A 15,214-nucleotide genomic window follows, 5' to 3' on the forward strand; every position below is an offset into this window, starting at 1 on the left:
ACCGCCCGCCCCACCGGCCGGGGACGGGGACGGGGCCGCGCCGCGCCGCGCCGCGCCGGGGGTTCCGGGATCTCCCTCGCCGCCCGCCGCCGCCTCTCCCCGCCCGCCCGCGGCGCTCGGTGCCCCCCGCCGCAGCCCCCTTCCCTGCACCCCCCCCTCCCCGCCGCGGCCCTTTGTCCCCCCTCCTGTCACGCCCGGCCCGGCCCCCCGAGGCGGGCGGGCGGCGGCGGCCCGGCCCGCTGCCCCCGCCGGCCCCTCCCGCGCGTCCAGCCGCGGCGGGGCCGGGCTCGGCCCGCTGGCGCTCGCCGCCGCGGCCTTCCCCGCCGCCGGCCTCCCCCGCTGGGATGAAGCCAGCGCAGTCACCCCCGCTTGACCTCTGCTGGCTGCTGTGCAGGAACCTTCCTCCCGGAGAGCATCCCCGGGCTCATGCCTCCTCCTCCTCCTCCCCGCCACCACCGGCCTCCGGGGCGCCGGGCGCCCGCTGAGCCCTGAGGGACGAGGCCACCGGGCCTGGGCCGCCCTGAGAGCCGAGGCCGCCGGGCCTGGCCGCCCTGCCCTCGCGCCCGCCGCCCCGCGTGCCCCCGCCGGGTTTCGGCGCGCGGGGCGTCGCTTCGGACTCCAAAATGGTGCCGCGGTGCCCGGCTGCCCGCTTCGCCTCCGCCTCCGCCCGGGAGAGGTAGCAGCGGTAAGAGCGGCACGGAGCCGGCATGGGAGAGGGCGACCGCTCGTGAGGTCCAGACGGTGCGGCCGCCTTACGGGAAGCGCGTGCGGCTCCCTGAGGACTGGGCTTGCCTGCGCTTTGTCGTGAAGCCTCAGATGGTTTTGACGTACTTGAGCCTGTTAGACTTTAACGATACTTGAAGCCAAATACGTGGCTTTTTGGCCTTTACTAACTCAATGCTATGCAAAAGAAAAGGAAAAAAAAAGAAAGCTTGACACCGGTTGCAGTGGGAATGACTGTTTCCTGCCCTGGGTGAGCCTACATGTGGTTTCTTGTTTGTGAGAGGAACTGATTCTCCTTTGCCCAGTGGAAGACGCACTGCATATGGTAACGTAAAACTTTGATGACACTTGTAGTTACTAAGCAATTGGAACTTTTAACTTGTTGTTTTGCGTAAAGCCACCGAAAGAGCCTCGTCGCTGTCTTCAGAAGCGGTGGAAGAGCCTGTGTGCTCGTCTGTCTTCTTCGCCTCAAGTGACTTTATTACGCAGCGAGCGCAGCCAACACACCCACCTAAAATACGTTTTTCCTTCCAAGCTCCGTCCCAACCTGGAAGATCAGGGATCACAGACTTCTTCAAAAACTTCTTGACCTGGGGAAGGCTGCCCATAGTTACTTTATGGGGCAGCAGCCTGGAAAAGTCCTTGGGGACCAAAGGAGGCCAAGTCTGCCTGCCCTGCACTTTATCAAAGGAGCAGGGAAGAAGGAACCATCCAGGCATGGGGGCCCGCACTGTAACGTCTTTGTGGAACATGGTAAGAAGTTTCTGTTGGTATTTCTTTTGGTTTGTTTCTGGTCTGCCAAGTTGGATGCAATGCTGTTTATTAAATTGCTTAATACAGATATAAAGAGATCGTGCTGCATGAAAGTCTTCTGTTTTCTCTCCCTTGCTCCTTGATGCAAATCCTGTGTGATCATTTAGTAAGAAAATATTTAACTTGTGTCAGATTGCTTGAAACTTAATAAGATGTTACTATACAGCTGAGTACTAAATACAAGGTTATAACTTGTTTTTAACATCATACAGTTTTCTCATTTCTGCATTAGATATGTTCTTGTACAAAATCTGAGAAAGTGTTTCATCCTTTTTGATTTGTCTGTTTTATGGGTGTAGACCAACCACAGCTGATGGTGATGTTGTCAGTGACAGGCTTTTCTAATTATCTTTAAAGGGTCTCTGCTACCTGAAAAAAATACTTTCCTTTGGAAAGTTTGTGGGTGCTGCAGTTGTGACACCTGATGTGAATCAAACAGATTCTTGTTAATTTACTTAGTGCATTTACAGCACTTTTGGTTAGTGGTTTCTCCTTAAGCCAGTTAGGCCTCGATCTCGTGCTGTGATGGGAATAAGTGCAAGAGTGAATAGGTTAGGGGGTTAGCAACCCCTTCGCTTGCTGATTTTCCACAAAGAGGGGATTGAGAATCTCAGGAAAGAAAGAAATGAAAACCTCAGAAGGACTCAGAGGTAGGTTTAGTAACTATTTCATATATACATATATATGTATTTTTTAAATAAATGACTGAGTAGATTTCAAGTTTATGGTACCCATTTTCAAAGGTCAGACCCAGTAAGGTGTTGTTTTGCTGAAACTTTTGGAGTAATCCTTCTTTTTGCATGATGTTTTTTTGGTTCTGATGTTGTTTGAGCAGACATGTTACTGGCTGCTATCTTAAGCCAGCGCATATGATTTTGACAAAGCTTGTTCAACAATTTTCTCCTCCTGAGAAAGTTTATTTGAGCACAAAACCAAACTGCATCTATAATCTTTATCAAATTAAAAATGGAAAGATTTGCTGTTCTGAGAATGCAATCAACTGCTAAGTGGAAAAGCTTTTATTTGGTTTTATTTTAGCTGGGCTTTGTTTTGAAACTTTCTCTTATTCTGAGTTTCTAGGATTCACCAAGAAATTCTGTGCAGTACTTGGCAAAGATACAGATGGAGATGCTGTGTACATACTGCAGTGTTTCAAGTTACATATTGTCTCAAGTTACATTAATGTTATTTTTTTTTCATTTCCTGTGCAGTGTTTGTGCACTGAGGTTATTTGGAAATTGAAGGTTATTAATGTAAAGGTAGAGAATATAAGGGCTAACTTGGCGCTCTGATAAAAATCCTGCTGCAGAAATTTTCCAAGGCATGCTTTCAGTACCGAAATATACCTGCTCTTCCACCCCCAGTTTGGTTGCTGCTTTACTACTTTGGACAGAGTTTCAAGGTCAGATGAGATGTATTGCGCTTAACTGCAAGCAACACAATATTCTAACTGCCTTTGGTGTTTTGATGTAGCAGAAGAGCCAGAAATGCTCTTTTTTGATCATCTAACAGGAGTAGGCAGATGGTAACTTTTTGCCAGTATGACCTGAGGTCAGAACATCCTAGCACATTTGCAAAGAAAAATAGCGTCTATAATGTCCATATACCATATGTCCACAAGAGACCTCAGTGTCTTGATTTTGAAAAGAATAAACTTGAAAGGGGACATCAAGGCCTGTACATCTGTTCAGAGAACTGCAAAAGATCAGCCTCGCTTATCCACACGAGGAAAACTTCTTCCTTTGACTGTATGAAATGGTTCTTCATAGTCCAGACAGTAGAAGGCTGTACCACCATTTTTGTTGTTCAGCTCTGTTTTGAATTTTGGTCTCCTATTTGCCTGAAAAGTGCTATCTTATCATTGAAATGTACACACTTAAAAATATCTGCAGCAATACAGAGGAAACAAAGCTCATCTTAGAAGTTCTTCATCTCCCTCAAATTTTTATTGATAATTTTCTTGTCTTTGAAATGTGTATAACCTGACATATTGACTTTCTAACATACTGACTTTCCAATTAATGGAAGGAATGCTCATGCTTTCAGTCCTGTTCAGAGACAGTACTATAAGCTGTATTTTATATATATAAAAAAAATATATAGTTTGGGATTTTTTTTAGAGTTTAAATAATTTTTGCGTGTTTACCTCTCAGTATCTTCATTACATGGTTTCTTCTGAATGCCAAATACTCTATCTGGATTCTCTATCCTACACTGGGAACTAGTTTCTCCCTAGAAAAATCAAACATCCTGCTTTTCATAACTAATAAATATTTTGGAGAAATTCAAGGGTGGGTTGCTTAAAGCAAACACTGAGAGATAACGGAACTCTTAGAGACTTGTTTGAAGTTACTGTGTATTAAAATTCATGATAAAGCAAAAAAAGCTGTTGAGTTGCTAATAGCATGGCTTGTCTGTTATGGCTGCATTTTGGCAATGCTGTTCACAACCTTGGTCTCGCTAGCTTTGGTGGGACCACAACCTGCTAAATTTTACTAGGGCTGATTCAGTAGGCACTTAGCAATGATTATCAGAGCATTACAGATCTTAAATGCTTCAGCGGTATTGAATCTTATTTGATTAGTCAAAGGGTTAATAAATAATACCAGATACTAACAATGCATGGTGAAATGATTTTTTGGAAAGTAATTCCACTTCTCGGACATCCTTCTCTCTGTCGTATTCAAAGTAATGCTTTGAGAGGCTTTTGAAATGTAGGGAGACAGCTATCCAGAAATCAGCTGTGCTGGTAGTCAGATGGTCTACCAGAATAATGCAAAGAAACTCCCAATTTTGTCCTTGAGGCCAGCATTATAGTGGAAAAATCCATTGGTGGTTTAGGACCAACAAGTTTTGGACTTTTTCTTTCTTTGCCTTACTGCTTCCACCACTAAAGGTGTTTCACAAGCAGGAGTTCGCTGCGGTGTAGTTATCCTTGGTAGCAGAGTAGCCCTTGCGGTAATCTGCATTAAGATGCACTATGCAAAATCCTCTCATCTCTTAGACCATTCTTTCTCTTAACTTCGCAATCGCAAATAAAGGCAGCGTTTGCCTCTTGCCTTGTGCTTTTCTCATCTGAGAAATAGTTACTGCTTTTGGGAATATCCAGCTGAGAGGAAAAAAAACTTGGTCGGTATGCAGTTAGTGGAAAAGAGTTTGTAAATACCACTGGGCAAACTGAGACCTGTATCTTGTATCTTTCCAGAACATCAATCTCCTTAAAACTCAAACTTCTGAAAAGAATCAGACACAATGTTAAGGTGCATTCCCACAGAGCTCAACTCTGATCCCGGAGCTGGCGCTAGTTAATTGAAATGATCTGCAAACACCGCAGTTTTGGTAACTCTGTTAGGTAGGTGTTGCTGTATTCAGTGATGAGTAGGTTCTCTGAAGCATCTCGGTAGAATAGTAATTCTGAGCACAAGCAGTGCTGCGCAGAGGAGAAAGCAGTGGACTCCAGCGCTGCTGGTTGTGACCTTGGAAGGAACAGCTAGCGGCTGCAGCAGATGCTGCTCAGGGTTGTCTCTACCTGTGAGAGCCCAGAAGACTGGGCTCGTATGTACTCTTTGCCATGTGGATGGTGACAGTGACTGGGAATGGGAACCACCTTTCCGTGGACACTGGTGGTGGGAGATTGAGTGTGATGTTTGGATTTAGTAATGGGAAATCAGGATAAATAATAGCTTGAAACATAGATCGTTTTAAGGACACTACAGCGTTGATGCACATCTTTGATGTGCCATCCTTGCTGTGGCAGAGAAAGTTGATTTGAGGGGAAGAAAAAAACCTTCTGAAGTGGTCTTGAATGTGAGACTTTTATGCTGCTTCTTGTTACATATAATGGATCACTGATAGGCTTCAACCTGTCTTAACTTTTTCATTCTTTTGTGTTATAAATCATAGGTATACAAACCTTTGAGACATCATGCAATTAACACAACTATGGTTAGCTTTAAAGCTGTTAGGAAGGGAAGGTACTTTCTTTTTTTAATTGGTATTGTGCATTTACACTCCCAGGGAGTAATAACTGTTCAACTTTGGGCTTTATTTTAACTGTCTTTAGGACACAGATGATAAAGCACTTAGACAACAACTTTTTTGTCTTATGTTCTGGTAATGGTGAAGTGTGGACTTATCTTTTAGAAAAGAGATTATGAAAATAAGGAAGCTTGAATGAACTGTTTACCTTACTGGAGGAAAAAAGAGATGAACTCCAAGAACTCCATTCATTTTTCTTATAACTTAGTGCTGAATCCTGCTGAAGTCAGCCCACTATAGTCTCCGTCATATGGGATATGAGCTTTTATTCTTATAAGGGTGTTGGAAGTTTCGCTGCTTTAACTAGGAAGTAATTCTACAAAATGGATCCATAGGATAAGCTTGTCAAAGCTGCCTGCTGGAGATCTGTCCTTTGTTATTAGAAAAAATCAATTAAAAGAATCTCTGCCTGCATTGTTGATTTGAAAAAAAATGATTCTTCTTAATAGTCTTTAGGACTAATAACCAAACTTCCTTTACATTGATAAATTTCATGTTTCAACAGTGTGGGTTGTAAAAATGGGTAATATATGCATACATACTATAACATATGCTGTTGTTATCATTATATTGTTATTTATTATTTTTATGAAATGTTGGTCTTTTTCATGCTATGTAAGAAAATGCATAATTCCAAGAGAGATTATTTATTGTTTTGAGTAAAATATTATTAAAATTAATTTTAAGATGTTAGAATAAACTTTTGTCAGTCAGGTGGCCCTGAATTGGTTGTGAGCAGGCAATAATATAACGCTTTATTTCTACTCGCTATCCTTTATCTTACAGGTAGTCTCAACAAATCTACTTTAAACACAATATAAATTTATTAGATAGCCAGTTACTATACATAGAAATAACTTATGAGAGATTCCTTTTATTCAAAATTTATTTCTTTAAAACCCATGTAGTTCTACACCTTATCTCTTGTCTTTTTCCATTGTTCCTTAAAGCATTTTTATACTTGGTCTCTGATGCCTCACTAACTGCAAGACCTGGGGCTTGAACTGCTTTACTGCTCCTGATGCCTCTTTAGACTTTTCACCTGAAATTGTGTGCTTAACACCAGCCTAAGGGGAGTCCGTTATTTCAGGTCTCCCTATGGTATCTTAGGTCTATGTTCTAAACCGACAGCACTTTTCTCATTGTTAGGTGAGAGATTTGGCAGCACCCAAACTTTAATTTCCATCTCTATTAGGAGAGATTTATCCTGGCTTTGCGATCATTGCTTATGTATCCAACTTCGATGTGCTTCAGTATTAATCAGGTTAGTGCTGGCATCAGCTGCACACCAAATGCGGATTTGTTTACAGTCTCTGATTACATTCCTTTTTATCATCCAAAGCTCTTGCTATAATTTTTCTTGCTCCAGTTATCAAATAGCAGTGGGTTTCACTAAGAATCCCCTCTACAAGAACTTCAGCTGGGGTTTGGAATATATTAGGGAAGAGGCCTATGGTTTGCTAACCTGTTTTTCCACACTCACAGAAGTGGAAGATGATGATGATGGGGAAAGGCTAATCCTTTTTCTTTTTTTGGGCAAAAGCAGTTCTGTTTTGCACACTGACTAATCTTTGATAACTTCCAATATTTAAGCAGTTCATCTCCTTTGTGATGAATAGGTAGCAGTTGCTAGTATGCCAGACTTTCATTAACAGATTGTGCTGCTTCTGCATTTTTGTTCTTTAGCAGTTTTAATAGATGTGCTACATGAGAAGATCGGTACAGGGAGGCAAGAGAAAGCTGCAGTCTATTAGAATAGAAATTATTGCTAGTAAGTGATCTTCCTAATCAAAACACTTCAAAATTTGCCAGTATTTTGAAATGAAAAGTTTAAATCTTAAGCTTGGAAGTGAGGAGTTGGCATAGCCCTGTTGATAAAGTTGGGAAACATGGGTTTTACCCTGGATGCTCCTTGTTGCTGGCTGTGTGACGTCGGGCAAATCACGATGGGGAGAGCAAGGTGAGACGGCCTTGACGGGCCTTGTTGTTTTGACTGGCGTCTCGGGCCAGTGTTCGGTGGTGCTTGGAGCAACGGCTTGGCTCTGCCACTTGAGCGCCTAGAAGCTTTTATAAAGAAGACAAGAAATAAATCCATGAGTATTGCTATTACTAGGCAATCGTGCTGTATTTGCCGCGTGTGGATGTGACTGCAACCACTTCTTAGTGTCTTGGCAAGATGTCAGATAAGGAATACTGTTAACTGATACCAGGTGATCTGAAGGCATGTCTGAAACAAGTTCTTAATATCCGACTGATTTCAGTGGTGAATTTGGTATTGGAGGGGAGGTTCATAGTGCCAATATCTCAGCCTCCATCTGGAATATTTTAGCGTCCCCAGATCTCACAGAACATCACTACAGCTCTGTTGGTATACTTGATATACGCTGTAAGGCTTAAAATGGGTATGTTGTGCTGCTAACCGTGTGCAAGTGGGCATTCACTTCCATAGGGTGTAATATACTTTTGCTGTATAAAATGCTTTGATTGATTTGTATTAATGTAAACTGAAGAAGAGGTTTAAAATACCATCTTTTGGGGGTGGTTGTTTCAGATGTGCTTTGCTTTCCTTTTTTGGCAGGGGGAGGGGGCTGCATTTAATGTACAGTATCTATTGATAGCGGTATGAAGAGAGCTAGTGTCTTGACCCAGCAGTCTTTTGTGATTCTTGATTTACTCTGCCATTCTAGCAAGAAGTAATAAGTCTCCTTATAAAAAGATCTGTTGTGAATCACAGAAGGCTGTTACTGTAGGAACATGCAAGCCAGTCTCAGCAGAAGTTAGAGGAACTCTGCCCCTTAGGTTTTGTCGACTGTCTCGTCAGAGCTTGCTCTGTGCTGCTGGAGGATCATTTTAAACAATCTGTAGAGGTTATTAATATGGTTAAACTGAGAAAACAGATATTTTGGTAAAGAGGAATCTTGGACATAAAAAGGTAATGAGCATCCAGATAATTTTAGTAAGTGAAGCCTTCTAAGACAATGTCTTTCCTTAGTTCTTAACTTTGTTCTTTATACTTGCACATTTAATCCAAATCCTGCCCTTTGATATTATACATAATTTCTGGTGAAGTGGCTGGAAGTTGCATCCACCTGAGGGCAAAACTTGATATGAATCTGCTGAAGCAGTTTCTTATGCTCTGGGAAGAGTCCTTTTCTACGTGTCTCACTGCAATGATGGGGCAAGTGTGTCCTGAATACAAGCATCCTTGAGGTTTTACCTAAAGTACTTTCTAGGTCGGGCTTGCTCGCTTTGGGGTTTTTTTGTTTTTTCCCAGGATTTCTTCCTTGTTGTTACCCGTTAGGTTGCGAAAAGCATGAGTTTGCTTTTCCACAGAGTGTTTGCTCTTAATTTACACGCATGTAGGCGAGTTCATCACTCCTTCATGAGCGTGGAGACTGGCTGATTTATGGTGTATCATCTCTGTGCTCTGCTTTTATCTAATGAATAGAATTTCACAGTGGATTATTAATCACCAAGACTTTGGTTTCATTGTGTGTATTAAAGAGGCAATATTGCCAGGCATTGCCTGCCTGGAGAAGTTTCTTATCCTTTAACGCTGCTTTTTTTAAGGCCTTTTGGTACGTTTATTTTTCTGATTGACTTGAGTTCCTACCTTATTCCTACCAGGTCGGTTTAGTACTCCCCACCTGCTTCTCCAGGACCTGAGCTGTGTCCAGTCTGCCTCTCCGTAAAGCCATCCTTTGAAATGCAGTGTGATCAGTATAACAAACCCTGTTTGGTCCGGGCTCTCCTTAAACTCGTAAGAGTAATATAGTGAACCTCACTCTGTTCTGGTTTGTGTTCCATATTTGCATCAAAGAGATGATGATAGACTCAGAATAAAGTAAGATGAAGACAATATTGAATTACACATGGCTGTTGGCTGATTTTGCCTGTTAAATGCTTGCTTTTGAGATGGCAGAGCTTGCTGAAGTGCAGGAGTCCCCCTTCCCTGACCTGCTCTTTGTTTCCTGCCAGATTTCCATCACAGCTGGAAGTACAGAGCGACCTGGGCATGTTCCCTGTGTTTCCTGTCACACTGATGCTGTATAACGGGAAATTTCACTTATTTGCACACATCCAAAATCTACCAAAGGTCACGTGTACGCCAACTCTGTCACCTTCTTGCAGCGAAACCAATGATCTGATCAGCTGCCAATCTGCAGCTGGTAAAACTGATGAGGTTTTATGACTTCTTTTTTTCTTGTGTGTTGCCAGAATAAATAATGTTATTTTTCAGGAGACTGAATGTGTGAATGGTAGGGGGATAAGGACACGGAAACTTTACATAAGAAATGGTTCAGACTTTCTGGAAATGTTCACTATTTCACTTGTGTTAAAGTTGCAGAATTTCATGGGACGCTTTTGTTAACTGCTGTCTGGTTAAATGTGACTGCTAGTGGCTGTGTCCCCTATAGCCACCCTAGTCTTGGTTTCTGATGTGACCCAATGGGTTATCCGCAGGGTTCTCACGTAGTAAACCGAACTCTTTTTCGATTAAATTTTTTAAATTACATTTGTAAAAAACCTTGAGAAAATTAAACTGCCATATAATACACTGGCCACTAGGTGTCTTTTTTGAATCTTTTTATTGACTTGCTCTGGTTCAAACAAACCCCCTTTAATAAAAACACTGTGTCCTGGAAATCTGTACAAGCTAATGGCAAGAACCAGGATCAGAAATGACATCTGTGAATTTCAGAAATAGTGACTGACCAGTCTTTTTAGGTAGTTTTAGGGCCTATCATCCTGGCTTTTTGAGTGTGCTTTCTGATGAATTATGCCATCTGTAGTTATGAATTGAACTGCGTGTAAACTGTAAACCTGACAACACGTAATGTTGGTTTAAAAGGTACGTTCCAGTTTAGCCAGACTTGCCGGAATGGCTGTTAGAGGTATCGTTGTCTGATTACACCTGATGTTTTCAAATAACTTTGGAAAGCTCAAATGAGAAGTATTGAATTAATGCCAAGCTGCTATTTCTTGTTAAATATTTTTCATTTGATGGGTAAAAAGATGCATTTAAAATTCTTTTCAGTCTAATCTTCTTATGAGACTTGCATGATTCTACTGAATGTGTTTGCTATATGTATTTTTTTTTCTAGATGTGCAGTTATTTCATACAAAATAAATGCTCTTTATTGGGAATTAACTGGAAGGAAAAAGAAGCTATTCCCATAATTTGATACTGTTGATGTTCATTTAGAAGCTGCAATTTCTTTAGGTTGTGGATTGTCTGTTATGTCTAATAGTGCCTCCCACACAGGTTTTGGTGTCAAGGTGCTATTATGTTTCAGGTATTAAGTAATAATTATCGCTGAGAGCTGATCACATATGACAGTGACAGTGTATGTGTTGTGTGATCAGTAAGGAAAAAGCTGTTGCAGCAGCTTCAGTCTAATGAGACCTCACTGCCAGAATCTGCGGTACTGTTTACCTGCTCCTGCAGGAGAGGGGGTATAGGAAAGTAAGGTTTTATCTGAAGGCGAGTACGATCTCTGCATTGTGTCTTTGCAGACATGCTGTCAATTTGCAGCCCTATTCTAGGAGCTCGTTCTGGAGCCGCTGCAGTAAGAGGTCTAGAGAGGGCTGAAGTCCTGCAGGCTGTTACTGCTTAGCAAAACGTGCAGGGCTAGTAACACCTCTTATTTAAGTAGTTAATATTTTGAGCTATGCGTTGGATAAATTAGAATAATAATGGTGGGGTTTTTTTTGAAATGCTAATATCGTTTTGGTTACTGCAGTTAGACTTTGCCCTGCAAAGCAAAGGCATCGCATGACGTTCCCTCTGAAGACCTGCCGCGATGGCCATGAGCAGACCTCTCCTGAGAGGGGTTGTGAACTTCACTGAGCGGTAGCCTGGCCTTGTAACTGTGATTGAGAACACGGGATTTGAAAAACATTAAATGAAAATAGTGATCAATGCTGCGTTTATTATCAGGTAGGGATTCAAAGAACTGCAAAACGTTAATATGAGATATTTACATTCCACTCGCCAGAATAAATAGCACAAGTCCAGCGAAGTACATGGGGTGTTTTTGTTCTAATTTGATAACTATCACGTTATTTCCCCCCCGCCAAAAGTGGATTTCACAGTATATTGGCCATGTTCACATCATTTAGTCCTGCATAACTGCAGAGACATTGAAACCATCAGGTCAAGGTGAGAGACCCAGACACCAGCAGAGCAGATGCTTTCCAGCTCAGACGTCCCTGCAGTCTGCGATGTTTCCAAATTAGGAAGTGGTGGGCTTTAGCTGGGCTTCAGACCCGGATGATCTGAAGTCCCTGGTATGATACGCGCTTCACGGCCACCAGTTAGGCTTGAATCACCCAGTAGCAAGGATGCCTCATCGCCCTGATCCCAGTGAGTCACGGCGGAGATGGCGGCATGCTCTCCGCCGGCTGATAACGGGTAGATGTTGTGGCTACACCAGCGAGACTGTTGGTGAGCCACATTTGAAATAACTCTACTGGATAGTATTTGAAGTGCTTGGTTTCGCTGAAATCTTTTGGCTGTTCTACCATTAAATTACTTTTAATGGCTACTTGGATGTCGCTGTTTCTAAATTCCAGATTTAGAAAGACAGCGGCTCGTCTGTGATTACGAGGCTTTCATCTGCTGAAGTTGTATTTCTGAAAGTCGATGTGCTGCTTGTGAAATGCTCCCCTAAGGCAATTGAAGCCCTTTGGGGAGGGGGACTGAGGACTGTAGCAAGTCAGACAGGCATTTCATGTTTCAATTATTAAGGTAGTACACTTTATGCTTCTCAAATTAGAATTGCTAGCAGCTGGATTTTAAAAATGCACCACTTCTTAAAAATTTTAGAGGTAAAACTGACCCTGTGCAAGTAAAGATGCTCTTTCGTACCTCAGAGGGCTCTTACTGCAGTCTTGTGTGGTCACGCTTTGGTCCTCCTCCTCCTCCTCCTCCTTGCTGTGGTTCGCACTGTGGTCGGGTCCGTAGCCAGCCCTGGTGGAGGAACCCCCTTGTGAAGCTCACGTCGCGATGTCTCCGGGGAAGCTCTGCAACCCCCTTCGGAGGGGGAAGCTCTTACCTGAGGGAGGCATGTTGCAAAAGAAGATTATAGGGTGCATTCCTGGCTTGTAAAGAAATTCTATTCTGTTCTATTTGATTTATTTAAAAAGGATACAAACATGCAATAGAATTAAAAACTGTTGTCACAGTGATGCTGAATACAGAGCTAGACAAAGGGGTTTTTTTTTAAATACAGAGTATTAAAAGAGAGAACGGGTTGGACCCTCTCCCTTCCTCCTCTCTCATCTCCCATGTCAATAAAATAAAAAAAATCCTCACAAATGTAATACCTTAAGCAAAGTACTACTGGAAAAAAGTGGGGGGGGAGGATGCTGCCCTGGCCTTGGGCAAGCTTTTGCTAAAGGTTCTGTCTGCACCTAAATCCTGACGTTTTGTCACCGCGGGCTTGGCTGTGTGAGCACAGGTCCTGTCCAAATGAGGTCCCGGCGGCTCTTTGGGTGCTGGCATCTGCCTGTATTCGTCTCATCACCAGATGCAGCACCTTGGACTCCTCTTAGGTACCAGTGGCCAGACTGGATGCGGCCGATGCCTCAGCCTGAGCATCCTGCCTTTGCCTTTTTATCGTGAGAGTTGCTTCGAACCCGGAGTCATACCTGCAGGGTTTATGAGAGGTTTGGCTTGAGGAGCTGGCCTCCCTGGTCGTTTGCCTAGGGGTGTTTAATGAGAGAGGCACAAGTAAAAGCAGACAGTGAAGCGAGGGGGAGCAGCGGATGGGAGGGAACGTGCGTGGCTTCTCCGGGGCGCTCCTGCCGCTTCCTGCTGCGTGGGCGGCTGTGAGCCAGCCCGCCCGGCAGAGCTCCTCTTATTTCCAGACGCGGTGTTCCTCAGATAAACCGCGGCGAGGACCTTCGTTCCTACTTTCTCTTGTGCCACCTACGCTTTTCCTCCCACATCTGGCTCTTGCGCACAGTAGAAATGAAAACTTTTGCTAACCAAACGGAAACAAAAAAAATCCTGTCACCTTCAGCTTTTTCTTTAGGCTTGGTATCAGCGAGTGTTGTTTGAAAGGATAATTGAGTGGGGTTTTTTTGTTTTTTGTTTTTTTTAAATTGTTTCCCCTCAGTACAGGGTTTGTCCTTGGGCAGGTAAAATGTGTATTTTCATGCTTGGTAATTGAGATTTGTGTAGGTGACCCTGCTGTGATGCCAGGGACGGGCTGGTTCGGAGGTGGAGGAGATGCCCTATTCTTCCATGCAGTAGGAAGCGTGGGTAGTTAACAAATATCTGCTTGGTTTATTTGTAAGTCCAAAAAAAAAAAAAAAAAAAAAAAAAGCTTTTGTCTTTATGCTCTTAATTTTCATAAAGCTGCAAATTCTGTCCCTTTAAGCCCGTATTAAAAGGAAATAAGTCTACTTCATAGGAATGGCAGAAGATTAGGAAAAGAGTGGGAGTGCCTGAGGGTACTCTGGGAAAGGCTAATTTGTGGTGTTGGTTTAAATTAGAAGCCCCGCGTTTTGTACAGGTAAGAGTGCCAATACGCACAGTGCTATGAGCATTCATTTGACTTTGATTTTTCATTAGGGGGAAGAAAACCCTTAAATTCTTCCTATATCTTATATAACACTCTCAAGATAGATGCCTATCCACTATCCAACCGCCCTTTGTGAATTTGTGTAGTATATCCGCTGACGTTTCACACTCATCCTGTGGCTGCTCACCTTTTGTCTTCCAGTGTGCTAAAGCTGTTTTTTTTTTTCCCCTCTCTCTTCTAAATTGTTGCTTTTTCTCTTGACAAAGCAACTGTCCATCTTCCAGTTGGATGCTCTTTGCAGGTTGGCTGGTCGCTTTGCGTTCTACCAGACTATGGAAATCCTGCTGTTGAGCTGAAGGAGCTGAAATCCTTGTTTAGAAAAGAAAATCGTAATTTCTTACTGCCTCCTGGAGAAGCTGTTGGCCTGCACTTGCAGGTGACCTGCGAAGGATTTAAAAAAGAAAAAATGGATTTTATCCTCTCTTTTTTCTGGGTTTTAAGATGGTCAAAGCTGGCATGAAAAATGGTAGTTTTCTGAGAAGGGCTTTGTCTGCCCTAAGCAGCAAAAAAGAGCAAACCTAATCTTGTTTTTTTTCTTGGGTCACCTTTTAAGCTCTTGGGTATATTAGCTTGCTGTTGAAAATGGTATTTCTTTCCTTCTGCCCCTTTACACAAAGAGAAATAGATGTCTTGCCCACTCAATTTGCTGTTTTGACATCATCTTTCTGAAGTGCCGTGTACTTGTTCCTTCGTACTGTGTTTTGGGAGGACAGTGTTCAGCGATCAAGTGTCTTCTTTTTTGGGCAGCTGTACTTGAAATCCTGGTGGCCATGAGAGCAGCCGACAGCGTTCCTTCTCTCCCCTCCTACGGCAATCTGCAACTCTTGAACTACTGCTCTAATGAGGTTAAGCATGTTGCTTTCTCAGATTTCTGCTTCTTTAATTAAAATGTACAACTCGTGAGTAGTCTGATACTCATCAATACTTTGGCATTCTCTGATGTGCAAAATAGTACCTCTGACCGCTTTGCGGAAACAAAAAATCGAGCCCTTCATGGGAAACTTGCTCCTCAGCTTTCTTGATGAGACCGGTCAAAGTTCCTTTACCCA

At 43.0% G+C, this 15,214-nt stretch overlaps 1 protein-coding gene across 1 annotated transcript in view; it reads left to right on the plus strand.

The window, feature by feature from the left end:
* The window catches only part of ABL1 (ABL proto-oncogene 1, non-receptor tyrosine kinase), an 82,770-nt gene continuing 67,556 nt past the window's right edge, over window positions 1–15,214 (plus strand). Inside the window, exon 1 of the mRNA XM_026101755.2 lies at window positions 1–1,476. Coding sequence (XP_025957540.1) covers window positions 1,341–1,476 — 136 coding nt within the window. The 5' untranslated portion in view covers window positions 1–1,340. The remainder of the gene's footprint in view (window positions 1,477–15,214) is intronic.

This window comes from Dromaius novaehollandiae, chromosome 20, assembly GCF_036370855.1.
Source record: "Dromaius novaehollandiae isolate bDroNov1 chromosome 20, bDroNov1.hap1, whole genome shotgun sequence".
Lineage (NCBI taxonomy): Eukaryota > Metazoa > Chordata > Aves > Casuariiformes > Dromaiidae > Dromaius > Dromaius novaehollandiae.